General features: G+C 45.7%; 1 protein-coding gene across 1 annotated transcript in view; it reads right to left on the reverse strand.

The window, feature by feature from the left end:
* Positions 1-698: 698 nt before the first annotated feature.
* The window catches only part of Nid1 (nidogen 1), a 55719-nt gene continuing 30397 nt past the window's right edge, over positions 699-26020 (reverse strand). The window contains exons 13-20 of the mRNA XM_036188869.1: positions 15533-15760; positions 13931-14103; positions 11724-11850; positions 7446-7617; positions 6398-6555; positions 5334-5457; positions 4610-4722; positions 699-2219 (exon numbers count right to left, since the gene is read on the reverse strand). Coding sequence (XP_036044762.1) covers positions 2098-2219; positions 4610-4722; positions 5334-5457; positions 6398-6555; positions 7446-7617; positions 11724-11850; positions 13931-14103; positions 15533-15760 — 1217 coding nt within the window. The 3' untranslated portion in view covers positions 699-2097. The remainder of the gene's footprint in view (positions 2220-4609; positions 4723-5333; positions 5458-6397; positions 6556-7445; positions 7618-11723; positions 11851-13930; positions 14104-15532; positions 15761-26020) is intronic.

Raw genomic sequence — 26020 nt, forward strand, 5'->3', positions numbered from 1 at the left:
ATCCAATACTTGTATACATCTGGAGAACCATTAATAAGCACCTTCAGTGGTTTCCACAGTTTAAGAATTTATCATGTAAAACATTTTAGAAGGAATCTAGTAAAATGAATAAAAGTTATAAAAGATGGATATCATGAGGAACACGAGAGAGGGGGCTTCATAAAAATGACTCAAAAACAACTGAGGCTACCCGATGAGGCTTTGCAGAAGATTCACACGACCCCTAAACCTTGTGATATAAATTCCAATCGTTTTAAGTAAAGACTTCCTCCCAGTTCAGACTCCTGGTCCAATGTAAGCAGGCTGAGATGGAGGTAGGAGGAGAAGGGGTGATTGGAGGCGGAGTGTGATAAAGCTAGAAGAAAAGGAGGCAGGAGCTCTGTTCCCCAAGAAAAGCATCAGACAAGGTCTTCTGTGTCTTCAAGGTTAAGCATCTTTTGCAAAATGTGCCATTATTCTCTGAAGTTATTTAAGGGTTTTAGTTTCAGCTGCCTTTAAACCCTCCCCACCATTTCCTCTTGGGTTTTCCATTCCTGTTCTCCATCTACAGTCCCACTAAGTCTTGACTATGTCCTTACCCTACACTGTGCTGAACTGAACTTCTGATTGCTTTAAGTGTCTTGGAAGCAGTTAGAGAGAGAGAGAGAGAGAGAGAGAGAGAGAGAGAGAGAGAGAGAGAGATGATAGATAGATAGATAGATAGATAGATAGATAGAGATAGAGAGATGGAGTTAGAAAAATAAAGTAGTGGCTCTACATATGGTCAGGGGAGATTTTTGAAACAAACAGCAGACAGAAACATGAAGGCAGCAACAGTCTCCTGAATTTCACCCATGAGCACAATGAGCAATTCGGGATCTGAACCACTGGTAGAGACACCCAATTAGATCTTCCCAGATGGGTCTTCAGATGGAGATCTAGCCAGCAAAAGCCACAGAGAGAGGGAGAAACAAAGATACAATTCTAAAATTAAGGGACTAACTATGCATTGATGGGACTATGAAGGGACTTTATTCAAGCCCTGCCCCAGCCTGGGCCCCAGATGACTCTCTGTGAGAGTATTTGAAAACCGGTACCAGGAGTGGGGCTGAAGACTCACGTGGCATCACAGACTGGATGCTAATACAGGTACTTTGGCAAAGAGGAAGGACTTGCTACAATTCAAGACACATCAAAATAACAGTCCCCTGTCCTCAAACATCTTGATGCTACATCTTGAAATTGCTCTCACAGACAGTTCTTTGACTTGCTAACTTGATTATCAGTGGCCACTGCTGAAATACCAGGATTTTCCATCTGGAAGGGGCTGCTTGTTACCATCCACCAAATACCACGGATTCCTGGGGGATGTTGGACTTTGATCACACGGCAAATCGTGCTCAGGAAAATCATAGTCTTACACAGGGCAAAGGTGGTACAGAATAGGAGAGGAGCCAGATGGGAGCATAAAGACAGAGTACCAAGAGAAAAAGTTTGACTCACAACCTTGCCTAAGCTGGGCCTGGGTGCTATGTGGAGAACCTGACAGGCTCTCAGGCACCTCGGGTAACGACTGAGCTTGTAAAGCTACAGACAAGTAGCCTGATTAGGTCTTCGGGAGACTACTTACCATGGAGGAGTCTAAGATTAGGAAAGGCCCTATGGCTCTGGCATAGACACATAATTTTCACCCTGAAATTTTTTTTGAAGACAGGGCATCATGTAATCCAGACTGCCTTTGAACCCTACTACATAGACAAGATTAGCCTTGAACTCCTGATCTTCCTGCCTCCACCTCCCAAGAGCTAGGGTTACAGGCATGCACCACTATGTTGGCTTTTTACTCAGAACTCTATAATCTTGTCTGAAGACTGGGGTCAGGGAGTATGTGGGGGTCCTGCCCTCATGTTGGGGTAGAGACCGTCCCATTACTGAGCTCAGGGTGACTGTTTTAGGGGAGATTGAGAGGAAGTTGTGGGGGCTCAGGCTAGGCTAGAGCTGGGCCTAGTGGTCACTCCACTGCAGGACAATTTTCAGTCAGTCGTTTCTTCAGATCAAGTCGTTTCAAGTAGGGTGTTGCTGTGAAATACTTGGAGAGGGAGCAAGGCGTTCTCGTCATCACTTGTGCTCAATGCAGTCAACTCCCAAGGTGTTGTCAGGACATCGGCAGGTTCTGCTCCCCGGAGTGGGCAAGCAGAGGTGGGTACAGCCGCCATTATTCACTGAGCAGTAGTTGTGGCCTGGAAAAGATGGAAGTCAGTGTCACAGTCTCCTCTCTGACTTGATATCTACAGCAGCCTCCCTGTTAACCTCCTTGTAGGTTCAAGGGGCCAAGACAAGCTGCTGCTTGTTTCTTTATCATACATAAGACAGGTAAGAACATGCATTCTTGACTTGGAGGTGTCGCAGTTAATGTGGACTGTCAGCCTGGGGGAATTCAGAATCACAACAGACGCACACTTCTGGGTATGTCTGTTAGGAGTTTCTAGATTAAGTTAATTGAGATGGGAAAATCCACCCTAACATGTGGGCAACACCATGCCGTGGGCTGGGTTCCTGGAATGAAACAAAATGAGAAAGCAAGCTGGGCCCCAGCATTCATCTCTCTCTTTGCTTCCTGACTGCAGGTGCAAAGTGACCAGCTACCTCACATTCCTGCCCCATGTTGACTCTACCCTTAAGCTGTGAGCCACAATAAACTCTTTCTTCCTTAAGTGGCTTCTATCCAGTATTTTGTCTCAGCAATGAGAAGAGGAACTAGCACAAGTGGGCTGGCTGTGCAAAATCTATTCCACAGATTAAGGGGAGGAGGGGACTCTCCATCTTTGCTGTGGAATATTAAATGATGTAAAGTTGTGTTACATTTGCTTATGCCCCAGAATATTACTTAAATGGTGTAAAGGCATGTTACATTTGTTTCTGCTGCCTTTGTTAATGGTGTAAAAATGTGTTACATTTGTTTCTGCTGCATATGTTTAATTATGAAAAGGTGTGTTGCTGTCTCACCTTGCCTGCCTAAGGCACATGATTGGTCTAACAAATAACTAAACAGCCAATAGTTAGGCAGAGAAAGGACAGGCAGAGCTGGCAGGCAGAAGGAATAAATAGGAGGAGAAATGTAGGCTTGAGAGAGAGAAGAGAATGAAGAAGAAGAAGAAGAAGAAGAAGAAGAAGAAGAAGAAGAAGAAGAAGAAGAAGCAGCAGCAGCAGGAGGAGAGAACAGGAACACATCTAGGGCAAGAAGCCAAGAAGCCAGGCAGCCACCACACAGACAGATACAAGAGGCAGTGAAAGTAGGACATACAGAAGGAAAGAAAAGTCAAAAGTCTCGAGACAAAAGGTAGGTAAAGAGAAGCAGGTTAACTGAAGTTACAGGAGCCAACCAGAAATGGGCCTAAGCTAGGCCGAGCACTCAAAACTAATAATAAGTCTGGGTCATGATTTGGGAGCTGGTTGGTGGCCCCCAAAGAGAAAGCCTGGTACATAGCTCCAACATGGAGCTGAAATAAAACAGCAGATATTTTCCATCTAACACACCCATGGCCTCCTACTAACTAGGAGCAGGCAAGAAAGAAGATGGCTTGGGAAAGAAGCCTTTGAGAGGAGGCACAGTTGAACACAGACTCCGGATCCAAGCCACGAGGACCCACCTGCAGCCCTGCTGCTGTAACTGCATGATTCTGAGCTCGATGCTTGCATTTCCTCATACATGCATGATATGAAAATAACAGCATCCACCACACAAGACAACTTACATGAACTAATGAACAAAAGGAACTTAGAACTGTGAGTTGAAACATCTAAGATGTCTAGGCCACAGGAAGCAATGTATATTTGCATTGTGTGTGTGTGTGTACACATGCATGCATATCCATGTATAATATATGTAGGCACATGTGTGTGTGCGTGCATGTGGAGGTCAGAAGACAACCTCAGTTGGCATTGTCTCCCTTTTGAGACAGAATCCTCTCATTGGCCTGGAATTTTCCAGTAGGCTAGGCTGGCTGGCTAGTGAGCCCCAAGGATCCTCTTGTCTTCGCCTCCCCATTGTTGTAGTAACATGTCACCGGTCCAGCTCGTTTTTATGTGGACTCTGGGGATTGAACTCAGGTCCTTACGCCTGCAAGCATGCACTATAGCTGCTGAGTCATCTTCCCAGCCCTGCCATTTTTCTTATAAGTCACTTTCATTTTTATTAGGCCAAATGGGTGGTGAATGTTTAAAAATATCAGTGATTCAACAGTGAGTTCCATTTTGGTACCTGAAGACTGTACACTTCAAGACTCAGCCCAAGACTCAGGATGTTTCCTGACCACATCTATGCCATAACTTTATGCTTCTCATTTGTGTCTCTGGCTCCCCATTCAATAATGAAGACTCTTGGTAGAAGTAACCACATCTCATCCACTGTGGCCACTAGCAACAGCATGTAGGCTTTGAGCCTCAGGACACCCCCACCCCCAGATACCAGAGAAAGCAATGATGGACTAAAGAATCCTTCAAGAAGGGATAGCCAGGATGCTCAAGCTGAGCTTTCTACAGGAAGGCGCCTAGGGGTGTATTTAAGCCACCATGATACACTTAGGGACTCTGAGGGTTGACCCCACCTTCAGCAGCAAGGATGAGTTACCTTGGGGGCACTGGGACAGAGCGATGGTGATGCCGTAGAGCCGGGTCTGCTTGTGGGGGTGGAAGGTATCCATCTCTTTGGATATAGCAAGGTCCATGGCAATCACTGAATTCCTGCAAAGCACCAAAGCACGGAGAGTGAGCATGCATCTGATGGCTTGAACTGTTCTCAGTGGCTTACAGCCCCCCTGTGGTTTAGAAGAGAAGAAGAAATGGCGTCTTGCTCTCTGTATTCCTCCCCTTGGGCTGGGCCAAGCCTGTAGTTCATTGCCTTTTTACAGTAAAAGCCAAAATAGCCTAGCTTTCCCCTCTGCTCTAAATTCTAGGGGACATATAGGCTCTCCTGGCCAGCTGTCTTCTGGTTGGGACCCTCCCTTTGTAGGAAGGTCTGGTCCAGAAGTAGCTGCAGGGTTACTGCAGTTTTTGAAACTACATTGATGAAGAGGTATGACGTAATCATGGAGCCCACCAGGCAGCTCCTGGGGAGAGAACAGACATGCTCAGGAAGTCCCAGGTTCAGGTATTATTAATGGCACCTCTGCTCCTCTCTGAGATTTGCTAGCCCTCTTCCTCTATCTTTTTCTATATCTCCTGACAGCCAGGAGGAGGGGAAAAGCAGGCATCACTGGAGGTCAAAGGTTAGGACAAGAGGCCAGAGCAAAGGCCTCCATAGACAATGGGAAGGACAAAGTTCTGCCCAGCCCACATGACAGCAGCCTACATACATCTTCCAGTCTGTGTAGTACAAATTCTTCCCATAGCTCGTCACAGCGAAAGGATACTGGAGCCCTTCGAGAACCTTGCGTCTGCCGGGCTGATCCGGGTTCAGGCATTCTGCTCTATGGGTGCCTGTGTGGAACAAACACAAGTTGGTCATTGTTCATATAAGAAATGGGCCCTTTGTGTCAGAAAAGAAGGGTCTGAAAGACAAGGGAGGCGGAGTGCAGCGTTGCAATGCCATGTCCTGGGCAACACAGAGGGCTGGATCCTCAGTGCTGACATTCCCTTTCATCAACCTACACCCACCTGAGTTCCGGCACCCACACCTGGCCCTACTAAGAAGATGTGAGCCAAGGCAGAGAAGCCACAGCCTGTCCTGGCCTTCCCAGCCCTTTGTCTCTGGAGGAACCCTGCTATCTTCTGGCTTTTGCTCAAGTCCCTCCCCTCTAAGCCTCTTCGGACCCTTTCTTCCCAGAGCTGGGGCTCTGAAGAACTGCAACAGATCAGCAGCTGTGACTGGCCTGCCACTGCCACCTGCAGGATGGCTGTCACAGGCTTATAGAAGCATGTAAGTGTTCACACCTCACTCTTGGTCCTAATCAGTTGTAGGACAGAGAAGGCACTCAACCACAGACTTTCATAGGGAGAGATGAAGGATGGGCCTCCTGGATAAGCATTGTTCCCACATTTCATCTCAAGCCTGAGGGACACTCTACACAGCTGAAGCAGGAGCCCACCAGGGACTCTATGCAGGATTTTCTGTTATCTCTGGAGACACAGCATACACAGGGTCCTAAATTTAACCCTCAGTAACCTTCCACCAAAATAGGAGTTGGCCATTTTTTATAGAGCCATATAGCAATTGTTTCAGGTTCTGTAGGCCAAAAGGCAAAACAAAGATGATACCAGGTATTTATAACACTTAAAATGGTAACATTTAACAGTATACAAATTATTCTGAGCTTATTCTCTATACAGAAACAGGCTGTGGATGAGGTCTGCCATCTCTAGAGCAAGAACAATAAGAAAATGAAGAACTATATGCACATGATCTCAAGCTTCCTGTTACCTGCATCCACCCAGCAGAGCTGAGAGGAGAATGCATCAAAGGTCAGGCCATTGGGTAGACCCAGGTTGTCCTGTGCAAGAATCCTCCGGTTGGTGCCATCCATGTAAGAAGTCTCAATTTTGGGATTCTCTCTGTTCCAATCTGTCCAATAAAGGTTTCTGAAGAGGTAATAGGGGAGAAAGGAAGCAAGAGCCTGAAAATACTTTCAGGGAACCAGGGAGGCAGAGCTCAGCAGACAGAAAAACAGCCCAGCTAAGTGAGACCCTGAGATGCTAAAAGAGATTCTAGGGTTACCTTGGCTCTTTGTTCAAATTGAGTTATCTGTTGCTAACAAATTCTATTTCCTTTACAGTATCTTGGGAAAGCTAGTAAGAAAACTTGGAAATCCTTGGGTGGGGAGGAGAGGGCAGTTCAGCGGGTAAAGTGAGGACCAGCCTTCAATCCCCAGTACTATGGGAGAAAGAAGAAGGCTGAGTGTGGTGGCTGAGGCTTGTGATCCCAGGGCTGAGGAGAAGGAGGCAGGTGGGTCACGGGGTCTCTCTGGCTAGCCAGTCTGCCCTACTGGGGGAGGGACAGGCCAGTGAGAGACCCTGCTCAAGCTGCAAAAGGTGGGACACTGCCTGAAGAATGATATACAAGGTTTGTTACCAAACACACATGCACACACATCCATTTTGGACCTGACATAAACAAACAGTAATCCCCTGAGTAATAAACCTATGCAGGAGGCCACAGTGGAGCAATGTGGTTTGACTAAAGCAAGGTGTAGATACCAGCAAAGTAGCGATGGAGATGCATGTGAGAAATGACTCAGTTTCTAAGCTGTCACCCTCCAGAGTCTCTTGACAAAAATGTGAAACTGGGCCATGGCACGAAGTCCACATTGTGGTCACTGTGCCCACAGCTCATCAGCTTGTAGCCTTGGTTTCATCTTGCATGGATGAAACATCTCAGGAGAGCAATGCTGGCATTAGAACCTCCTCTGAGACCATCCAAGAAAGCCAGAGACTAAAAGAAGAGACTGACACATGTGTGTAGGCAAACATACCCTCTTACAGAGTCTGTCACAATGCCTCTGGGATTCACCAAATCCGTGTCAAACAGCACTCGACGCTGTGTGCCATCCATCTTTGCAACTTCTATTCGATCCTGCTGAGAGTCTGTCCAGAAGATGTTGCGGCCAAGATGGTCAAGGGCAATGCCTTCGGGGCTTCCAAGGTCTAGAAGGAAACACTGAGTCATACCCTAGCCTATGAGTTTTCTGGTTTACTCAGTTGTCTTAGGCATGGTGGTCAAACCTTGAGAAACCAAATGGGAACATGAAAGTCCTTACTGTTTATAAGATGAGTAATCTTCCAAGTGATAAATTAAAAAATGCTACCCATCCATCCTCGCCTATCCACTGGGTACCGCACCTGGAAGGTCACTGTGACAAAGATGCAGCCCTGTCCATTAAGAAGCCCACAGCCAACCACCATCCAAACTAAAGTCTAGTTTCAATGAGCAGATAGAGATACAGGGTCAGAGAAGGACTGAAGTTCACCAGGGAAGGGTTGAGAAGTGAGCACTTGTCGAAGAAGCTGGCTCCTGAAGGACCAATGAGAGTTTATCAAAGATCTTGAAGAAGTGTCTTCAGATATAAAGAAGACTGCAGGTGACTGCAAGTACTTTCCTATGGCCAGAGAGCATTGAGAGTGAAGGAGGAGCCCTCGGTGAAGGAGGAGGGAGGTAAGGAACTCACAGTATATCTCTCAGATGGACAGAGACATGGAATCTTAAGTGAAGACAGAATGGTAGATTTTTCCTCCTTAGTAATTACAGGGCAGGAGGCATTTCAAGAAATAACATTGCCGAACACACTGTTAGTACTTGAATGAGGGTGTAAAGCATAAAAAGAAGGTGTTTGGTGATTACAAACTACATTCCCCACAATCCTCACTGAATAGTGACAGCTATCAAGACACAGGTTGGCACTGTGAAATAAATATTCCATGTAAGTCACTGTAAGTTAAAAATAGGAAATGACATTGTAGGATTTATTGGCGTCCTTGAGATTCTCTCCTGTCCTAAGCAGAGGAGCTCTGACAGCCATTTATTTAGCTTGGCTGGAGAGTGAGTAGGAAGGGACCCCACCAGGCTGCACTGCCCCAGGCATCTGGCATTTGAGAAAATCATCCCTGCACACTCCCATCCATACACAAGCAAGTCAACCTCTCACCTCAGCCTTTCCTAGACTCGGCTTGGTGAGGGAACAGCAAAGTTCCTGTTGGGGGCTAAGGAGATGGCTCAGTCCATGAAGTGTCTGCTGTGCAAGCATGCAGACCTAAGTTCAATTCCTAGCACCCATAAAAAAGCCAGGTGTGGCAAAGCCCCCTATAATCCCAGCATTGGGCAGGCAAAAAACCAAGAGATTCTCTGGGGTTTGCTGGCCTCCAGGCTAGCCCAATTGATGAGCTCCAGATTCAGTAAGAGACCCCATCTCAAAAAAAAAAAAAAAAAAAAAAAAAAAAGAAAGAAAGAAAGAAAAAGAAAAGAAAGAAAGTTGGAGAGTGATTGTAGTAATCATAATCACCTGATATTGGCATGCACATGTGTGTGCACCCCACCCCCACAGGCCTCTGGCAGGAGCCCAACCAGAGGACGGTGATTCAGAACCACAAATGGTTAACATATGGTTTATTATTCATGCCCAAAGAAGTACTGTATAAAGTACAGCTCTTTCCCACACCATAAGAGGCCCAGGAACAATGAAACTGCCTCCCAGGGGCTCTCTGTGGCTTTCAAACAGAACACACACACACACACACACACACACACACACACACACACACATACACAGCCACTGAATCTGGGGAAAAGTTGGAAGTGAGCCCATCCTGTGGGATCACCCTGAGCAGCTCTTGAACATTGTGGGGAGAGGAGCAGCCCCGAGTGTCTTCACGGGGCACCAGAGGAAGCCTTTAGGAGCTGGCATCACACTATCACCTTCTACATAACCCTGGTCCTGATCTCAAACCCAAGAGCCACAGAACCATTTCTCCTTCCAACCAAGAGAATACGGCTCTGTGGGCTACACCTTTCTGAGGAATGGACTGGAAAAACCTAACTGTGTTGAAGAAAAGGAGATGGCAAGGGGATAGGTTTTCCCTTACTGCTGTGTGGAAAGGAAATTGAGTATAACACCTAGTAAGGAGACCTCAGGAGGCGAAGAAAGCATTTCTCCAACACCTCCCCAGAACTGCTCTGGAAGTTGGTCTTGGTTGAGATCACATTTTTGGTTAATTCTGTGTGCTTTCACAGTTAGTCAATTTTAGCCTTTCTTACAGCGCTCACTGCACTTAAAAGTCCCTGGGCAGATTTCCGGTGCCAAAAGCAACAGGAAATAGCAGACAGTGACCTGTTTCCCTTCTTCTACCAGATTTTGAAATCAAATCACAGATAACAACAACAACAACATTTTCAACAGAGAGGCAAGAAGGACTTGTCAAAATCCTCTTCCTTAAGCCAGAACATGAAAGCTAAATACCATGTCAGCTTCCAGAAAAGGATTCTAGAGCCAAGTGCAAAGGCAGGGCCATTTCACTCAGCCTCAGCTGGAGGAATCCTGATGTGTTATCTCTAAGGAAGGAAACAAGGAAGAAGGGAAATGGCCATGGGGTAGATCCTTACAGAATATTAACTGTTAGAGGGTGCTAAATTAGAAGTTGAAAGGCCTCCCAAGTTAAAGGAAATGTAAAAAAAGGCTGATATTTCAAAGGTAAGGTATGTCTTCCACCTAAACAGTTTGCAGAGGAAGTAGAGGACTTCATGTCAGCATGATCATGCCTTCAGAGCAAACATTATCCCAAAACCGATGAGTCATGATTGACGCAGCTCAAATTCCTTGACCATTTCAGTACAGGGACCTTTTACAGATTCTGGCATTTTTGGTAAAATGATTAAACATGCTCGTGTGAAACAGGTTTTAAAAAAGTAAACAAACAAACTGAAGATTGAACCCAGGGCCTCCCACGTGCTAGGCAAATGCCCTAGCACTGAGCTATATCTCCCAGCTCTCTTGTAACTCTTCATTTGGGGTCAGGGTCTCACAAGTTGCCCACGCTGACCTGGAGCTCATTCTGTAGTCCAGACAAACCTTGAACTTGTGGTCTTTTTGCCTCAGCCTCTCAAACAGCTGGGATGACCAGCCTACAGCAGTGGGCCTTGCTACTCTGCATTTATTGAATGAAGGTATTAAAATGATGTATATTTCTTTGTTCGAGCAGACATCTGGATGAAGTGAAATGTTGAAGTTAGTCTGTGTCAACACAACACACACTTTATCATAAATTAACCAAAACAGAGTTTTCTGTGAGAGGTGATCCCAGCTAGTTGGGCTCCAGGTTAGAACTAGGGAGAAGAAAGGTGTGTTCAAGTATGGAAGAGAAACTACTCCCATCCCAAGATGCTATACATTGAAATGACAACTCATTAACTCCAGCACAGCCTTGGGAACAGACTCGACTTCCAGAGCTGGCTGTGGTGAGACACTTGTAACTCAGTACCAGGGAGGAAGAGGTAAGAGAGGCAGGACTTCCAGGGAGGAAGAGGTAAGAGAGGCGGGACTTCCAGGCTAGGCACGGCTGCTGCATGCTGGGTTAAAATAAACAAATGGTAGTTAAAATAGTTCAGTTGGGAGAATGTTAGACTGAAGACGCAAATAAATAAATAAGCAAGCTGAGTGGTGGTATAGGTATATAATCCTCACACTTGGGAAGTAGAAGCAGGAAGATCATGAGTTTAAGGTCATCCTCAGCTATTTAATGAGTTTGAGGGCAGCCTGGCTTACACGAGAGACCCTGTTTCAAAAACCAAATAAATAAATAGTCTTCACCTTCTAGGTGAGTATCTATCAATATGCTTGTGGGTTTCTTGACTATCCCTTCCATCCACTGCCTTTGATAAAAACCCTTACGGAGCACACGGCAGCAGAGCAGACTCTGTGAGAGGCAACCACAGGCTCAGAAGCCACAGAAAAGAATGGAATGGTGACTTTAGTCTCATGAGCCACAAAGATGGACTGTGTAAACTTCCAGAGAAAGGCACAGGCACCTGCCTTGTTTCAGTTTTATTATCCTGGGACAGCAGCTAACCTCAGCCAGAACGCCCCTGATTTAATGACTCGGGTGATCTGGGGGAAACGCCAGAGGAGCTGAAAGGGTAAAGTGTGGAGGCAGAGGACCCAGCTCCTTGCAAACCAAGCAGCTTTCTCCATCCTTCACCCACTTCCAAGAGCAGTGTGGGCTGCTAGAGACAGCACCCAAAGGGACAATATTGGCTTGCTCACCTTGTCGAATGATGGTGGTTGGCTCCCCGCCATGTAGGCTGGCTCTCCCAATGGAAGGCTCGCTGATGTCTGTCCAGTAAACCACCTTGTCCACACAGTCAAAGGCCAGTCCAATGATGACTTTTGCCTGGAAGTGACACCAGTGATTGGGACCAGTTCTCCTACTTGTTGCCTGGAATCTTCCCATGTGCCTATATCTCCTCAGACAGTATTTCACATGAAGCAAATATGCTTTGCCATTCACAGTTTTTATTTTTGAATTGTAGAAACTACATAGTTCAGGAAAAAAAACTCTTTTTCATGTGTTTATACTTGCGTGTGTGTGTGTGTGTGTGTGTGTGTGTGTGTGTGTGTGCGCGCGCGCGTGCGCACACGCTTCTCTCATCTCCAGTCTGGTTTTCATTTTCTTAAAATAATATCTTTATTTATGTATATGTGTGTATGCTTATGTGTCTGTATATGTACCACCACAAATGCCCTTGGAGGCCTGAAGAGAGCACTGGGTCCCTGGAGATGGAGTCACAGGTGTTTGTGAACTGACTAACTTGAGTGCTGGGAACCACATGGGTCCTCTAGAAAAGTAGCGAGCACTCTCAACCTCTGAGCTCTCTTTCCAGCCCCAAGAATGAACATTTGAAATGTACAAGATCCTACAATGAGTACTACAAAGACTTAAAGAGTAAAATTAAAGATGGCCCAGGGCACTAGAAAGAGGTAAGTCAGGTTAATGAATTCTATAATTTAATATTGCTAGACATTGGTTCTTCTTAGTGACAGTTCCAGTGACTCAGGGTCTCCTTGGTCAAAGTTATCAAGTTGTTTGGTTTGGCTTTTGTATGATGGTTGTTGGGCCTTACATGTAACACTAGCTGGCCTGGAGCTCCCTAGGTAAACCAGGCTAACTTGGAACTCACAGAGATCCACTCCCTGAGTGCTGGGATTAAAGGCATGAGCCACCATGCATGGCTGGATGTTTTGTTTTTGTTTTTTTAGTGGAACAGGAAGTTTATTTGAAAACAGGAACATGCAAACAACAATAGCTATGTGCCTCCTTATATCTATGATCTCAGAACCTGGGAGGGAGAAGCCAAGAAGTTCAAAGCTAGCTTTGACTACAATAACATGTTCAAGACTAGCCGGAGCTACAAAATAAGTCTGTTTCAAAAAATAAACAAAAAGAAGTCTAAAAGAGTCCAAAGAGTTAAACTCAAATCTCCCTGACTTTGAGATCCACTCTAATCAAGACAGAGCGGCCCTGACTGTCATAAGGTTTGCTGGAGAGATCGACACAGCAGACCAGAGCACCCAGAAACGGCTGCTCTCTGATGCTTTAAGTGGTGTTTTTGACAAGTGTACCCAGGTGCCAAGCAAGAAATATGGTTTTCTTAACAAATGGTGCTCTATCATCTGAATAAACACATGGTGGGGAACCCCTCGCTGACCTCATACCATTGGTAAAAAATTAAAGGCTGAGTCTATAGTGCTCCTTTCAGAAACCATGAGAGAACATCTTCACAGCATTCTGAATCAACTCATTGCCAGGCCGAGCTTGCAGAATGGATGATTCCAGAGCACAGAACCACACTTCTCAATTTGTTTCAGTAGCTCATAAATAGGAATATGTTGTGCATTTAGACTTTTCTTTTTTTTTTTGGTTTTTTGAGACAGGGTTTCTCTGTAACTTTGGAGCTTGTCCTGGACTAGCTCTGTAGACCAGGATGGCCTCAAACTCACAGAGATCCACTTGCCTCTGCCTCCCGAGTGCTGGGATTACAGGCGTGTGCCACCACCGCCCGGCTAGACTTTCTTTATATGTAGATTGTTTGTTAAATTTGCATTATATTTGCAAATGGGGATTGTACTACATTAGGTTACAAATATAACTACTGTCTTAGTTTTGTATTATATTACTCATAGCTATTAACTATCTTGATATTATAGTATAGTGTGTTATACTATATTGATGCAAGCAATATTATATACTGTAGTATATTTAGCTATTAATTATCTTGATATTATAATCTTGTATTACATTATCTTGGTATTACGCTATATTATATTTTATGTTACAGTATGCATGGCTATTAACCATATTAGCATTGCATTATATTGTGTTGTATTATATTAATTATATTATATTATATATAGTCATGTGGTCACATCTGTAGAGCTGGGACTGTCATCAGGGCTAGTCAGACGATACTCACAGGGATATGGAGAAAGGTCTTGGCTTCGGTTTTCTTCATGGTGTTTCCCTCCAGGGGCAGGCGTTCAATCTTCCCAGTCTGGGCAAAGAGTAAGTGAGTCCCTGGGGGTAGGGGGATGACGGCTGTAGGTACTACGGGTCTCTGGTGAATAGGGGGAGCCACTGTACTCAGACCTAGAGGGCAAGAGATGGTCAATGAAGGAGAGTTGTGAATACCAGAAATGCACAGGTGCATTCTAATGCTCAAACCTACAGATGAATCTATGCATACATGTGCGAGAGCACACATGCACATAAACATGTACATATATATGTTTATATGAATACATGTGTGTGTGTGTGTGTGTGTGTGTGTGTGTGTGTGTGCTCATGCACCCATCTACAAATCACCCATATCCCAGGTCTTGTCACATTTGTATGAAAATAGCCCAGCCAATCACACAACCCCCATTTTCTGTGTGAAAACTCCAGAGACAGAAAGCCTTTAGCTAGTCAAAGTGCATTTGTGAGGAAGACAGGGCAAAACATGAGTTTAGCATTAGAGGTTCAGTAGGGTAAAGAGCTAGCCTTGCTCCCTCTTATATAATGACTTGATTATTTATGCTCTAGCTAGATGCTGGGCTGGTGAGAGAGACAACGTGGTGCTGGGAGCCACAGCCCTGACACCTCCGCCTGTAAGGGGTGATACTATCTTTACCACTGGCTAGAGAAAGCTGTGAGTGAGAACTGACACACCCTGTCCACTGCTGTGGGATGGGGCATCCTCTGACCTCACAGACAGAAACACGTCCACCTTGGTTCTTAAGACCAACAGGCTAGCTGGGGCTCATCCATCCTCTGATATGGCCTGGCCTCCTTGACTTGTGACTTCCTGACCTTCACCCTGGCTGGCTCCATGACTTGCTCAGCAAAGGAACTCCTGTGGGCAAGGGGAGGGGAGAGTTGGCACAGCCTGTACCACAGGCTGGCCAGGTACTATCTGTCTTTCTTCTGTGCACATAGGGCATGTGCCTGTCTGGTCTTCTCTTTAGCTGTCTAAATGGAGAGCTGGCCAGATGTGGCACACACTTGTAATCCCAGCACTTAGGCAAAGGCAAGAGGATCAGGAATTCAAGTTTCTCTTTGGCTAACACAGCTACATTGTCAATTAAGACCAGCTCCCAATATGATATCTTGCCTCAGAAATATATATATATATATATATATATATATATATATATATATATATATATATATATATATATATATATATATATATATAAAGCCTGTGACATATTAAGGTCCAAGGGTCATTGAAAAGATTAAAAACAGGTATCTCCACTAGAGTAAGCAAGGCTTTGGGGAGGGCCAAGGGACCACAACATCCCTGTCTTATCCCAAAGCCCAGCAGTCCAAAGCCTGTATCTGCCACAGGCCTCACTAGGAATGTTCGCAGAGCACATGTATACCCAGAGATGGAAGAGGAGAACATTCACAGAAGCAGGAAAGAGGGCCAAAGGTGACAGGTGGAGGGCTAGTAGCATGTGAACAGGGAGACCGGGTAGAGCATCGGTTAGCACAGGTCATTCTGGTCTTCAAGTCTACACGACAGCTGTCCACTTACATGGGGGCCTCATCCCGGGCTGGGTACGGGTACCCTCCAGCTCCCGACCATCGCGGTCCACACACCAGCAGTAGCCGGTACCATGGTGGCACTGGGTGGGTTCATAGTGCCCATACTCGTCACACTGGGGTACAAACATCCCCAGCAGCCCAGGCTGCTGGGCATCTGTCGCCCCTGTTCTTCCAAGGATGTGCTCTCGCTCCAGTTGACACCGGGTTTTCTCCACCTCTGTCAGTGACAAGCAAAGGTGAGTGTCAGTCAAGGCACACATGGTGTTCCCAAATGCCACTTGTCACACTCGGACCACAAAGGTGGCCTGTCATCACTGGCACTTTATTCACGCGTCTTTTCAAACTCAAGATGTCATTATGAGAGCCAGGGATGTAGCTCATGGGTAGACTGCTTGCACAGCATGCAACAAGCCCCCAGGCTCAGAAGTTCAAGGTCATCTTTGGCTCTGTGAGTTCATGTCCAGCTTGACCACACTCTCAAAATTATAATGACTTATGATTAAAAAAAAAAACTACACCATGTCATGTATGGTGGTACATGCCTTAAATCCCAGCACTTGGGAGACAGAAACAGGTGGACCTCTGTGACTTCAAGGTCAGCCTGTTCTATATAGTAAAATCTTATCTTTAAAAAAAAATCAAAATATTGTTTATACCTGTAGATTTCTTTCCTACACAGTTCTTTAAAATTTTTTAAAATTAAAACAAAACAGATGTGACATATAATACTTCTAAATGAACAATGCCATGACATTTGGCACATCCACAGTGATGACTAGCTTTGGTTGCTGTTCATAACTGAACCATTTTCATCACCCTAAAAGGAAACCTCATGCCTAGTGAGTAGATGCTGCCATGTCTCTTCCTCCCCACTTGGGAAGTTCCCAGTCTCCAGTCTTTTGTGGACTTTCTCATTTTGTGTATTTCATACAATGGAATCATAGGACATGGAGCCTGTGTCTTGCTTCCTTAGGGCCCATCCTTGCTGTGGTTGCCCACCAATCCTTCCTTCCCTTCCACAGCTGCATTGTATAGAAAAGCCACATTTTGTTCTACTCTATTTCCACTGATGCATGGCCCTGGGATTTTTCCTAAGGCAATTTAAGTTCATCTCAAATTCTTCTTTTATCCCCTGAAGCTTCATGTGATCAACACTGAGTCCAAGCCAAAGAATTCAGAGACCAAAGACCAGGAAGCACTCGATGACTTCTGAGTGTTTCGCTCTAATGAAGGCCTATGCCTGCCATGAAATCTGGCCCCTAACCTGTACAGCTCAGATTCCTAAGCAGGGGAATACAAGAAGCTTAGGAAATTGGGCCATAGTGTGAGCCTGTAGTCTCCGCTCTTGGGGGTGTTAATGCAGGAGGATTAGAGGTTCAAGAAGAATATGTCTCAACAAAACAAAACAAAACTTGACATAGAATAAACAACTCCTAAATGTGCAGAGTTGCAGCTGTCCTCACATTCCCTGGAGTCTAGCCACCATGGGGGACAGCAGAGTGGTCACCTCTGAAGCATGAATCACACAAAGACATTGATGAGAAGCATCCGTTCTCTGTGCCATGACTGCCGAGAGCTATATTCATCCATGTCTTAGTGCTTCTTCCGTCCAGAACTTTCCAGGACTTGTTCTTTGTGTGACACCCCCTTAATGTCCCAGGTGAATGCCTTTTCCATTGCCTGGTCAATCCTCCAAGACCTCCTGTAGGAAGACCTCTCACAACACCCCTCCATGCTGGGTTCAAAGTTTCTGGCATGCTCCCAGGCCTTCCAAGTGGTCTGCAAGGTGCCCTAAGACCAGAGACTCTAGGGTCCCATGACCTGAAAGAGTTGTTCTCTGTCTGCCAAGCAGACTCAGGGCTCTCACGGGGTGGCTCTCCTCTACCTTCACTGAGAATAGGCAACTAGACTGGGTGCACACATAACCATCTTTAGACCTGCCCTCAGGGAACCACAGCTGGAGGGACAGAGCAAGACACGCAGAAGAGCTTCTCTCCCCTGGGCAGGAGAACACCAGAGAGCACACACGTGGGCCTGTTACGGTGGCTGGGGGATTGTGATTAAACAGCTCTTAGATGGGGCTTGGCCTACTTTCTGGCTTTGTGTACCAATGCTGACTGTCACAACTACCCAATTCTGTGATGGCAGAGCAAGAGAAGTCATGCTTAATATGTAAATTAATGGACAATAAAACTTTATTTACAATCAGGGTGTGATGATGCACAGCTTTAATCCCAGCACTGGAGAGACAGAAGCAGGTGGATGTCTGTGAGTTCCAGGCCAGACAAGGAGAGTTCTAGGACAGGACAGCTAGGGGTGTTATACAGAGAAACCCTGTATAACACACACACACACACACACACACACACACACACACACACACACACGACACAAGCAACCCAAGACAAACCAAACAAAAACAACAAAACCTTATTTATAAGTAAGCAGTAATAAGCAGTAGCCAGATTGGCCTATGGGGATAATAGTTACCAGTCCTGGCTCTCGGACACTGCTCCTTATTCTATGGGAAGTTAACAATGAGGCTTTCTCCATGTTATGATGTGGCAACAAGGCCCTCACCATTTAACCATGCACTTCCCAGCTTGCAGAATTCCAAGCCAAATATATTTCAGTTCTTTATAATTATCAAGCCTTTGGTATTCTATCACATCTGTGAACAAGATAACACACATGGGTGGGGCCTTAAGATGTCCACTTGTGACCTGGCCTACATAAGGCAGGCATGGTGATGTAGTGGGTAGCCACCATTCCAGCTTAGATCTGGAAGTTCCAACCCCCAATGAGGCTTCAGTAACTGCCACACCTATAAGGCGAGGCCAAGAGAGGACCCTGAAGACCCGAGATCCGGATGGGCCAGCTCTCAGCAGAGCTCCAGAGAACGCTGCCACTGCGCTACACCTTTCCCAGACCCGGTTACCTATCCCTTCACTTGTGAGTTACCCCACCAAATAAACCTCCCTTTTAACTACGTGGAGTGGCCTTAATAATTTCACCAATACATGGTAACTTCAGGAAATGAATATACAGCCAATGACACGTGAAGTATCTCATCTGTATGGCCAGTTTTCATGCTGGCTGGCCTAACACAATTGCTTCCTTGCTTAGAGACAGTTAAGTGTTTGTTGAACCTGGCAAGAGAAAAAACTATGTGTGCTTTTCTTTTTGTCCCTGAGGATAATGTAAAAAATAACAATAATAATAAGTTAAACACTTGATGCAGGAAGAGCCAAAGATATGAATAAGCCATCTGGTTAGAATCAAAATGTTGGTTTTTATATTCTATAGGATATAACACTTATTTACTTTCTCAAAACCTTACATTTGTTCAGGGTTTAGTTTCCATACTAGCTAACTCTATTTCCACATACATGTCACTTAGTACCTATGTATACATGTATGTCTGCATGAGTGCACAGCATGTGTGCAGATGTCCTCAGGAACAAACAGAGAGTGTCTTATCTTCTAGATCTGGAGTTACAGGTGGTTATGAGCCATGATTGGCATGTGGGTGTTGGGAATGGAACCCAGGTCCTCTGTAGGAGCCAGAAGTGCTCCTAACTGCTGACTCATCTCTCCAGTTTCTATGCCCACTGTGATAGGAATTTGGATTTTACAGCAAAGGAAAAAGAACTAAAGCTGAAAGAGGTTGAGAGACTCTTCCAGGGTCACAGCACTGGAGGTGACTTGCCACAGATTAGAACTGAAGCCTGTGCATTCCTGATCCAGCCCCTGCTCCTGTTAGCCTTGAGTTTCTGCAGCCACCTCTCCAAACAGCCAGGCTCGCCCCCAACACAGTGAACATGTTAATATCAATGAGGACTGTAAGGGCTGATCTTCATTATCAGTGGGACTGGATTTGGGATCACCTAGGAGACACACCTCTGGGCATGCCTGTGAGGGTGTTTCCAGGGAGGATTAACTGAGGAGATGACCCTGAATGCCGCTTTACACTCCCATTGCTGTGGTTTTTCCCGCCATGATGGTCTGTATCCCCTCAAACTAGGAGCCAAGATGAACCCTTTCTTAAGTTGGTTTTCTCAGGCATTTTGTCCCAACAATGAGAAAAGTGATGAGCACAATGATTCTTATTTCCTTAACACACCCAGGGAAGTGGTCTGAAAGCCCCCAGAAGTTTCCCTCTCAATATTTGTCATTAACCACTTTGACAGCTACAGTGGACTAATGTTCTAGGTGTCTCCAACCAAGTGGAACTTTGTGTGTGTGTGTGTGTGTGTGTGTGTGTGTGTGTGTGTGTGTACATGCATGAGTGCACTTGTGTGCATCTATGTAGAGGGCAGAACTCAATCTCAGGTGCCACTCCTCAATTTTCTTTGTTTTCTGAAACAGATTGCTGGACCTGAGGCTTACTGACTAGGCTATGCTGGCTAATCAATGAGCCCTACGGATCCGCCTATTTCTGCCTCTCCAGCACTAAAATTTCTAGCATGTACCATGTCCAGTTTCCAAATGCAAGTTCTAGAGACTGAACTTGAGTCCTCTTTCTCATATCTTACCAACTGAGCTGTGGCCTCAGCCCCCAAGCAGAGCATTTGAGAGAGTGAGGGTTATTTCATTTTATAGAGCAGGCAGACTTTTGTGTTGATATCTTTAAATATTCAAAAGTTCAAATCATCTAGAATAGAGCCTGAAACTTTCAAAAATGTCTTGAATATATAAGGATAGGAAACCTTAATTCTGAGTCAGGAAATAAAACTTGAAGAATGTTTATAGAAGGCTATATCCTCATTGGCTTCCAAGAGTGAATCCTTGCCCTGTCAAACAGACAGCAGGGAGTGGCCAAGGGTACCAGGATTAACTTCCTAGGGAATTTTGCATCAAGGGCCTGGTAGGGGGTGAGGAAAACAGGGTCAAGAAGACACATTTTTCTGGGCGTATTTCTGGTCGGTAAAATTATATCAGAAGCTACTTCTGGCTGGCTCTGCTGGGAGAAGAAACACATGGTCCCTTGATATATCTGAGGGCAGGCAAGAAGTCCAGGGTGGCTTTCCTTGAGAGGAAATGAGAGGCAATGAAGAGAGAAAGGAGGCAGCCCATGTGTGATCTCTGGATTTGCACTCTCCTCATTCTTCTGGTCACATTTGTGACACTGTCAAATGAATGGCCATGGCAGCCTTGGAGTAGAAGGAAGGGGTTGGGTGAGACATGCCAAGCCTCTCTGGCAGAGGGTAGGCAGCAAGAGGAAGACCTGTGGCTAGAGGGAAATGGTGTGTGGAGGTGCCGCACATTCAGTTACTTCCTACCCAGCCTGAGCTCCCCATAAGGACCAGCTGTTCCCATTAACTACACAGACTCTAGCATGACCATGACACACATCTGTGAGCACAGCGGTGCATGAGCCATGAACTGTGCCCATTCTCTGCTGGCTTTGGGACATCACTAGCTGCTGAACAGACCTGTCTGCTCAGCGTGGCCTTGCTTTCCAGAATGAGAATTTAGAAGGAAAAAATATAGTATCTCCAGTGTGGGGTCCCTAGCAATTTCCTAAGAACACCAATTACAATAATAACATTAGATGTGAACTCAAGTCCCTGCCCTACATGAACCCAAGGATGCAGGATGGGAGGGAAGCTCAGGCCCGGGCAATGGACAAGCAACAAGAAAAGGCAGACAATGAGGGGGAAACAGAAGTCATAAAATACCCAGACAAAGCAAATGGCCTCTAGTCTCCATGCTGTTGCTGTCGCCACTGTGGGAAATGACACTGTAAGTTTTTCCCAGACCAAAACCCTGGGGGAGTCTTAGGTCACTTATCTACTTTATCTGTTCTATAAACACTCACCGGAAGCTACCATGCACAGAGCATCGTGAAGAGCCTCAGAGCATATAGGTGGGAGGGAAGAGGAGACTTGTTTCTCAGGGAGTTCAGGGGAGGAGGGGACAGTGGTTGTCGTGGAAACAAAGAAGGGGAGCAGATCCTCCATTTCCATCAAGGGTATGGCTGACCTTTCAGAGTGGCAAACTTGTGGCTTGCTTGGTGCAGTGGCTGACTGGCCAAAGCCCAGAGGACTCGGGATATGACTAGAGGAGCTGGAAGGCAAGAAGCTGGAGTATCAGGGAACTGGTCAACCTGGGGTAGAGGGTATCTTTAGGAAAAGAAGGGCCAGAGGGACTGCAAGGCTCAGCAATGGTGCCACTGATTTCTAAGTGATGTGCTGGTTGGAGGGCCCCAGGCATCAAGCCTGAAGAGGCTCCAAGCTTCTGAGGGGCCTGGTTGGAAATGGAGGATGTAATGGTCAATACTGTCAACTTGACAGGATCTATAATGACCTAGGAGACACACCTGTGGGCATGTCTGGGCGGGAGATTCAAGGTTGGGATGATTGAGATGGGAAGAGCCATCCTAAACTTGGGCATCACTATCCCATGGGATGGGCTCCTTGACTTACTATAAAAGAAAAAAGAAGAAAGCAAGTGAGAACTAGCTTTCATCTCTCTCTCTCTGCTTCCTGACTGGAGATGCAATGTGTCCCCTGCTTGAAGCTCCCCCCTGCTATATCCTCAAACTGAGGCAAAGTAAACTCTTCCTCCCTTAGGGTACTTTTGTCATAGCCACAGAAAAGTGACTAATACAGGCACGGTGTCACCTCCTCTGTAATCCTACTTTTCCTGGAAGCCAAGTGCAGTGCCTTCTCCTTTTCTATCCCTCTTGGCTTTCTGCTCCAGCCACTAATCGTTACCCACAGTCACTAGTTCCGAGGGCTTCCTTCTCCGTCCATTTACAGTGTGAAGATGCTATTGTTCATGGGCGAGTTCAACTTTGGAAGTCGCAAACAAGTTGCTGAGAAATAGCTAGGTGCCTGTGACAAATTAGCATCCCTCTAAACTCCTGTAGCCTTAACCATCCATGGGGCTAATTGTACCCAGGGGGGTACAGCCCTAGAGGGATTAGGAAACCCAGAGCTATGCTGTCCTGGACTCAAAAGGCAGAGAGGGTCAGAAGGAAGAGGTTAACTGTGCCCAGTGCTGCTGCTGAGATGTGTCCGGGTGAGTGTATTATGGACCGTTCCAGAGTGAGTTCAAGAGCAGTTTGAATGGGGTGCTAGAGGAAAAGGCACCTACAGTGTGCATGGGAGTGTGCTACAGAGTGCATGGGAGACTTTGAGGAGGCGGCGGTGGCAGCCTAGCTCTAGAGTCTTAATTACAGAGGATAGCTACAGGATAAAATCTAAAGCCCATGGGTAAAACTTGATGGCTAGTCTTGCGTATAAACCTGACACACTTGGAAAGGGGGAACCTCAATTGAACTGTCTCCACCAGATTGGCCTGTGGGCATGTCTGTGGGGGCATTTTCTTAATTGCTAATTGTTGTAGGAGTATCCAGCCCAATTTGGGGGTACTATCCCTAGGCGTGTGGGTCTAGGCTGTATAAGACAGCTTACTGAGCAAGCCAATAAGCAATGGTCCTTCATAAACTCTGCTTTAGTTCCTGCTTTGAGCTCTTGCCCTGACTTCACTCAATGATGCACTGTATCCTGCAGCTAAAATAAACCCTTTCCTCCCCAAGTCAGAATTGGTTTATCACAGCTACAGGAAAGCAAACTAGAACACACTATGAACCTTGTACCCTATGAACCTTGAACATAATCATGTGAGGTCACAGCACCAATGACCACAAGCCAGGCTGGTATGTATCCAAGTCTGAGTAGGAAACAGCAAAGAAAACCAATAGGCTTTCTGGGAACAAACGGACCCCAAGGACTGAACAGGTACACCCTATCAGGCACAGCAGGCAGATTTAAACCAAGGTTGGGGAGTTTGGGGTGTGGGGTGGGGGTGGGGGTATCCTTTACTCAACATGCAAGCCACCAAGCTAGAAGTTCTGGTTGTCAGGAATTCTCAGAAGTGACCAGCTTGACTGGAATCGGCAGTGAGGAGAAATGACTGGGGACAGAATTACGGAGAATGAGGACACTGGACGGAGAAAGCCCAAGTGTAAGAGGAGGGAACAGAGCTGGGAAATCCCAAAAGCAAGGTGAAATACTTTCAAATACTTCACCAAAAGAATAGAAGAGGGTTCTGTCAACCAAGCCATCCTTCCAGAAGCTGAGGGAAAAAGTAAAGGGACAGGGTAGATACCGGACACGTGCCAGCGGGATGCTCAGGAGAGATCAAACTGGAGGAAACACAATGAAGGAAGCAAGAGAGAGCAAAGATGAATCCTAATTGGGGAAAGCCCAAAATTAGGCAACAGAACTCAGAGAAGAAATAAAAACATCATTTTAGAAATGAAAACTGAGCCAGGCCTGTGACCCCAGCTACTTGGGAGGCTGAGGCAGGAGGATGGCTAATTCAAGGCCTGCCTGGGCTACAGTATGAGTTCAATGCCAGCCTGGGTATGTTAGCCAGACTCTGTCTCAGAAACTCAACAACACACAAAAGCAGTCTGGAGACAGTGAGATGGCTCAGAGGGAAAGGTGCTTGCCACCAAGCCTGGCCATCTGAGTTTGACTCCTGGAACCCACATGGTGGGTTAAGAGAGCGGACCCCACAAGTCGTCCTCTGATGATAGGTATACACAGACACACGCATAAAATGAATAAATACGTTTTTGTTTATATGTTTTGTATTGTGGTTAAGGGGGCTGGGGACATAGAGGGCTGGTAGAGTACTTGCTTAGCACATGTGAGATCCCAGCCTCAATCCCCAACAGAGAAGAAGGGGGAGAAAGAGGAGGAGGAGCAGGAGGAGGAGAAGGAGGAGCAGGAGGAGGAGCAGGAGGAGGAAAAGACAGCCATTTGTAGGGGGTGGAAACTTCAGGTGGCAGGGTTGGAGACAGTAGGTCATTGAAGGGGATGCTACTATGAGGTGATTCATTTTCCTCCATGGCTATCCCACCATGAAGCTGTGCATCACCCTGGACTTAAAGACAAACAGAAGGCTGAGCCAAAACAAACCTTCCTTCCTTAAGTTTTGCCACAGAACGAGAAAAGCACTAATATACCTGGCAACCCAGGAATATGCAAATAGGCCCTCATTAGAGTGAATTTCCCAGCACATGACCTTGGACTTCCCAACCTTCAGAACTATGATAAATGAACTTCTGTTGTTTACAAGCCACCTAGTCCATGGTGTTCTGTTACAGCAGTCTAGGAAGAATACAGCACTCCATGTAACACACCCCCATATCCTAATCTCCTCCCTCATCAGAGAGGCAACTTCTGTTCTGGTCTACTGTTCCTCATTTCCATATACACATTCCAGTTTTCTTACATACACATTTATTTTCACACTGATTCATATTTTATATAAATATGATCTGTCTTTCACACATACTATATATATGTATATATGTGTGTATGTATATATGTATATGTATGTGTGGGGGTACACACACACATATAAATAAAGCCTTTTGCAATTTTTTTAATATTACACTTTGAGATTTATCCTGTTCCAGTCCGTCTGTTTTGCCTGCTGCCTGTTATCTCATAGTACAATTCTATAATACAATTATCTATTCTTCTTATTGCTAGATATTCAGATTGTTTTCTGGTTATAAATGGTACATAAAAATTCTTCTTCATTTGTATTAAGTGTCCTCTTGGATATATAACCAGATGTTGGATTTCTTCTAAGGACAATACATAAACAATGTTAGCAAATAGCTCTTATTAATGTTATCATTGTCACATCTCAGACTACTGGTCTACCTGTTTCTGCTTAGTAAACACCCTTAAAGACAGGGCAAAGAGTCAGACTTCTAAAAAATCGAGACTCAGACATCTGTTTCTCTTTGAACTAGAGATGTGAAAGCAGCCCACAGAAATAACAAATGCTAGTTGTTTTAACAGCAGCTGGAATGCCTCATTCAACTTAAATGGCCAGGACTGCTTCTGTATGTGTCCTGGCCATTAAAATCTGTAGGCAGAGCCTACACCCATTAATTTCAGAAACAGAAGGTAGCTCTCTTCTCCTTTGGCAGCAATGATTTTTTTCAAGTTTTTCTTTCTTTCATTCTTGATACAGGGTTTCTCTGTGTAGTCTGGGAACTCACTCTGCAGACCAGGCTGGCCTCAAGTCATAGATCCACCTGCCTTTGCCTCCCAAGTTCTGGGATTAAAGGCATGCACCATCACTACTTGGCTTATTTTTTCAATTTTCAGAAACACTGTGTGTGTGTGTGTGTGTGTGTGTGTGTGTCTGTCTGTCTGTCTGTCTGTCTGTCTGGCTGGCTGGCGGGCGCTCCGCTGCACACATGCACATACACAGGTGCCCATGTGAGAGAGCACACGTGGAGGTCAAAGGACAACTTATGAGAGTCAATTCTCTCTCTCCACCATAAGTCTTCTGGAATCCAACTCAGGTTGCCAGACTTGGGGCAGCAAGCACCTTTACCTGCTGAGCCATCTCATGGCACCCCACCTCTCTTTCTGATTCCTAGTTGTCAGTGAGGCACTTGGCTTTGTTCCACACTCCTCACCATGAGGTTCTGCTT

The sequence above is a fragment of the Onychomys torridus genome, chromosome 5 (genome assembly GCF_903995425.1).
Source record: "Onychomys torridus chromosome 5, mOncTor1.1, whole genome shotgun sequence".
Classification (NCBI taxonomy): domain Eukaryota; kingdom Metazoa; phylum Chordata; class Mammalia; order Rodentia; family Cricetidae; genus Onychomys; species Onychomys torridus.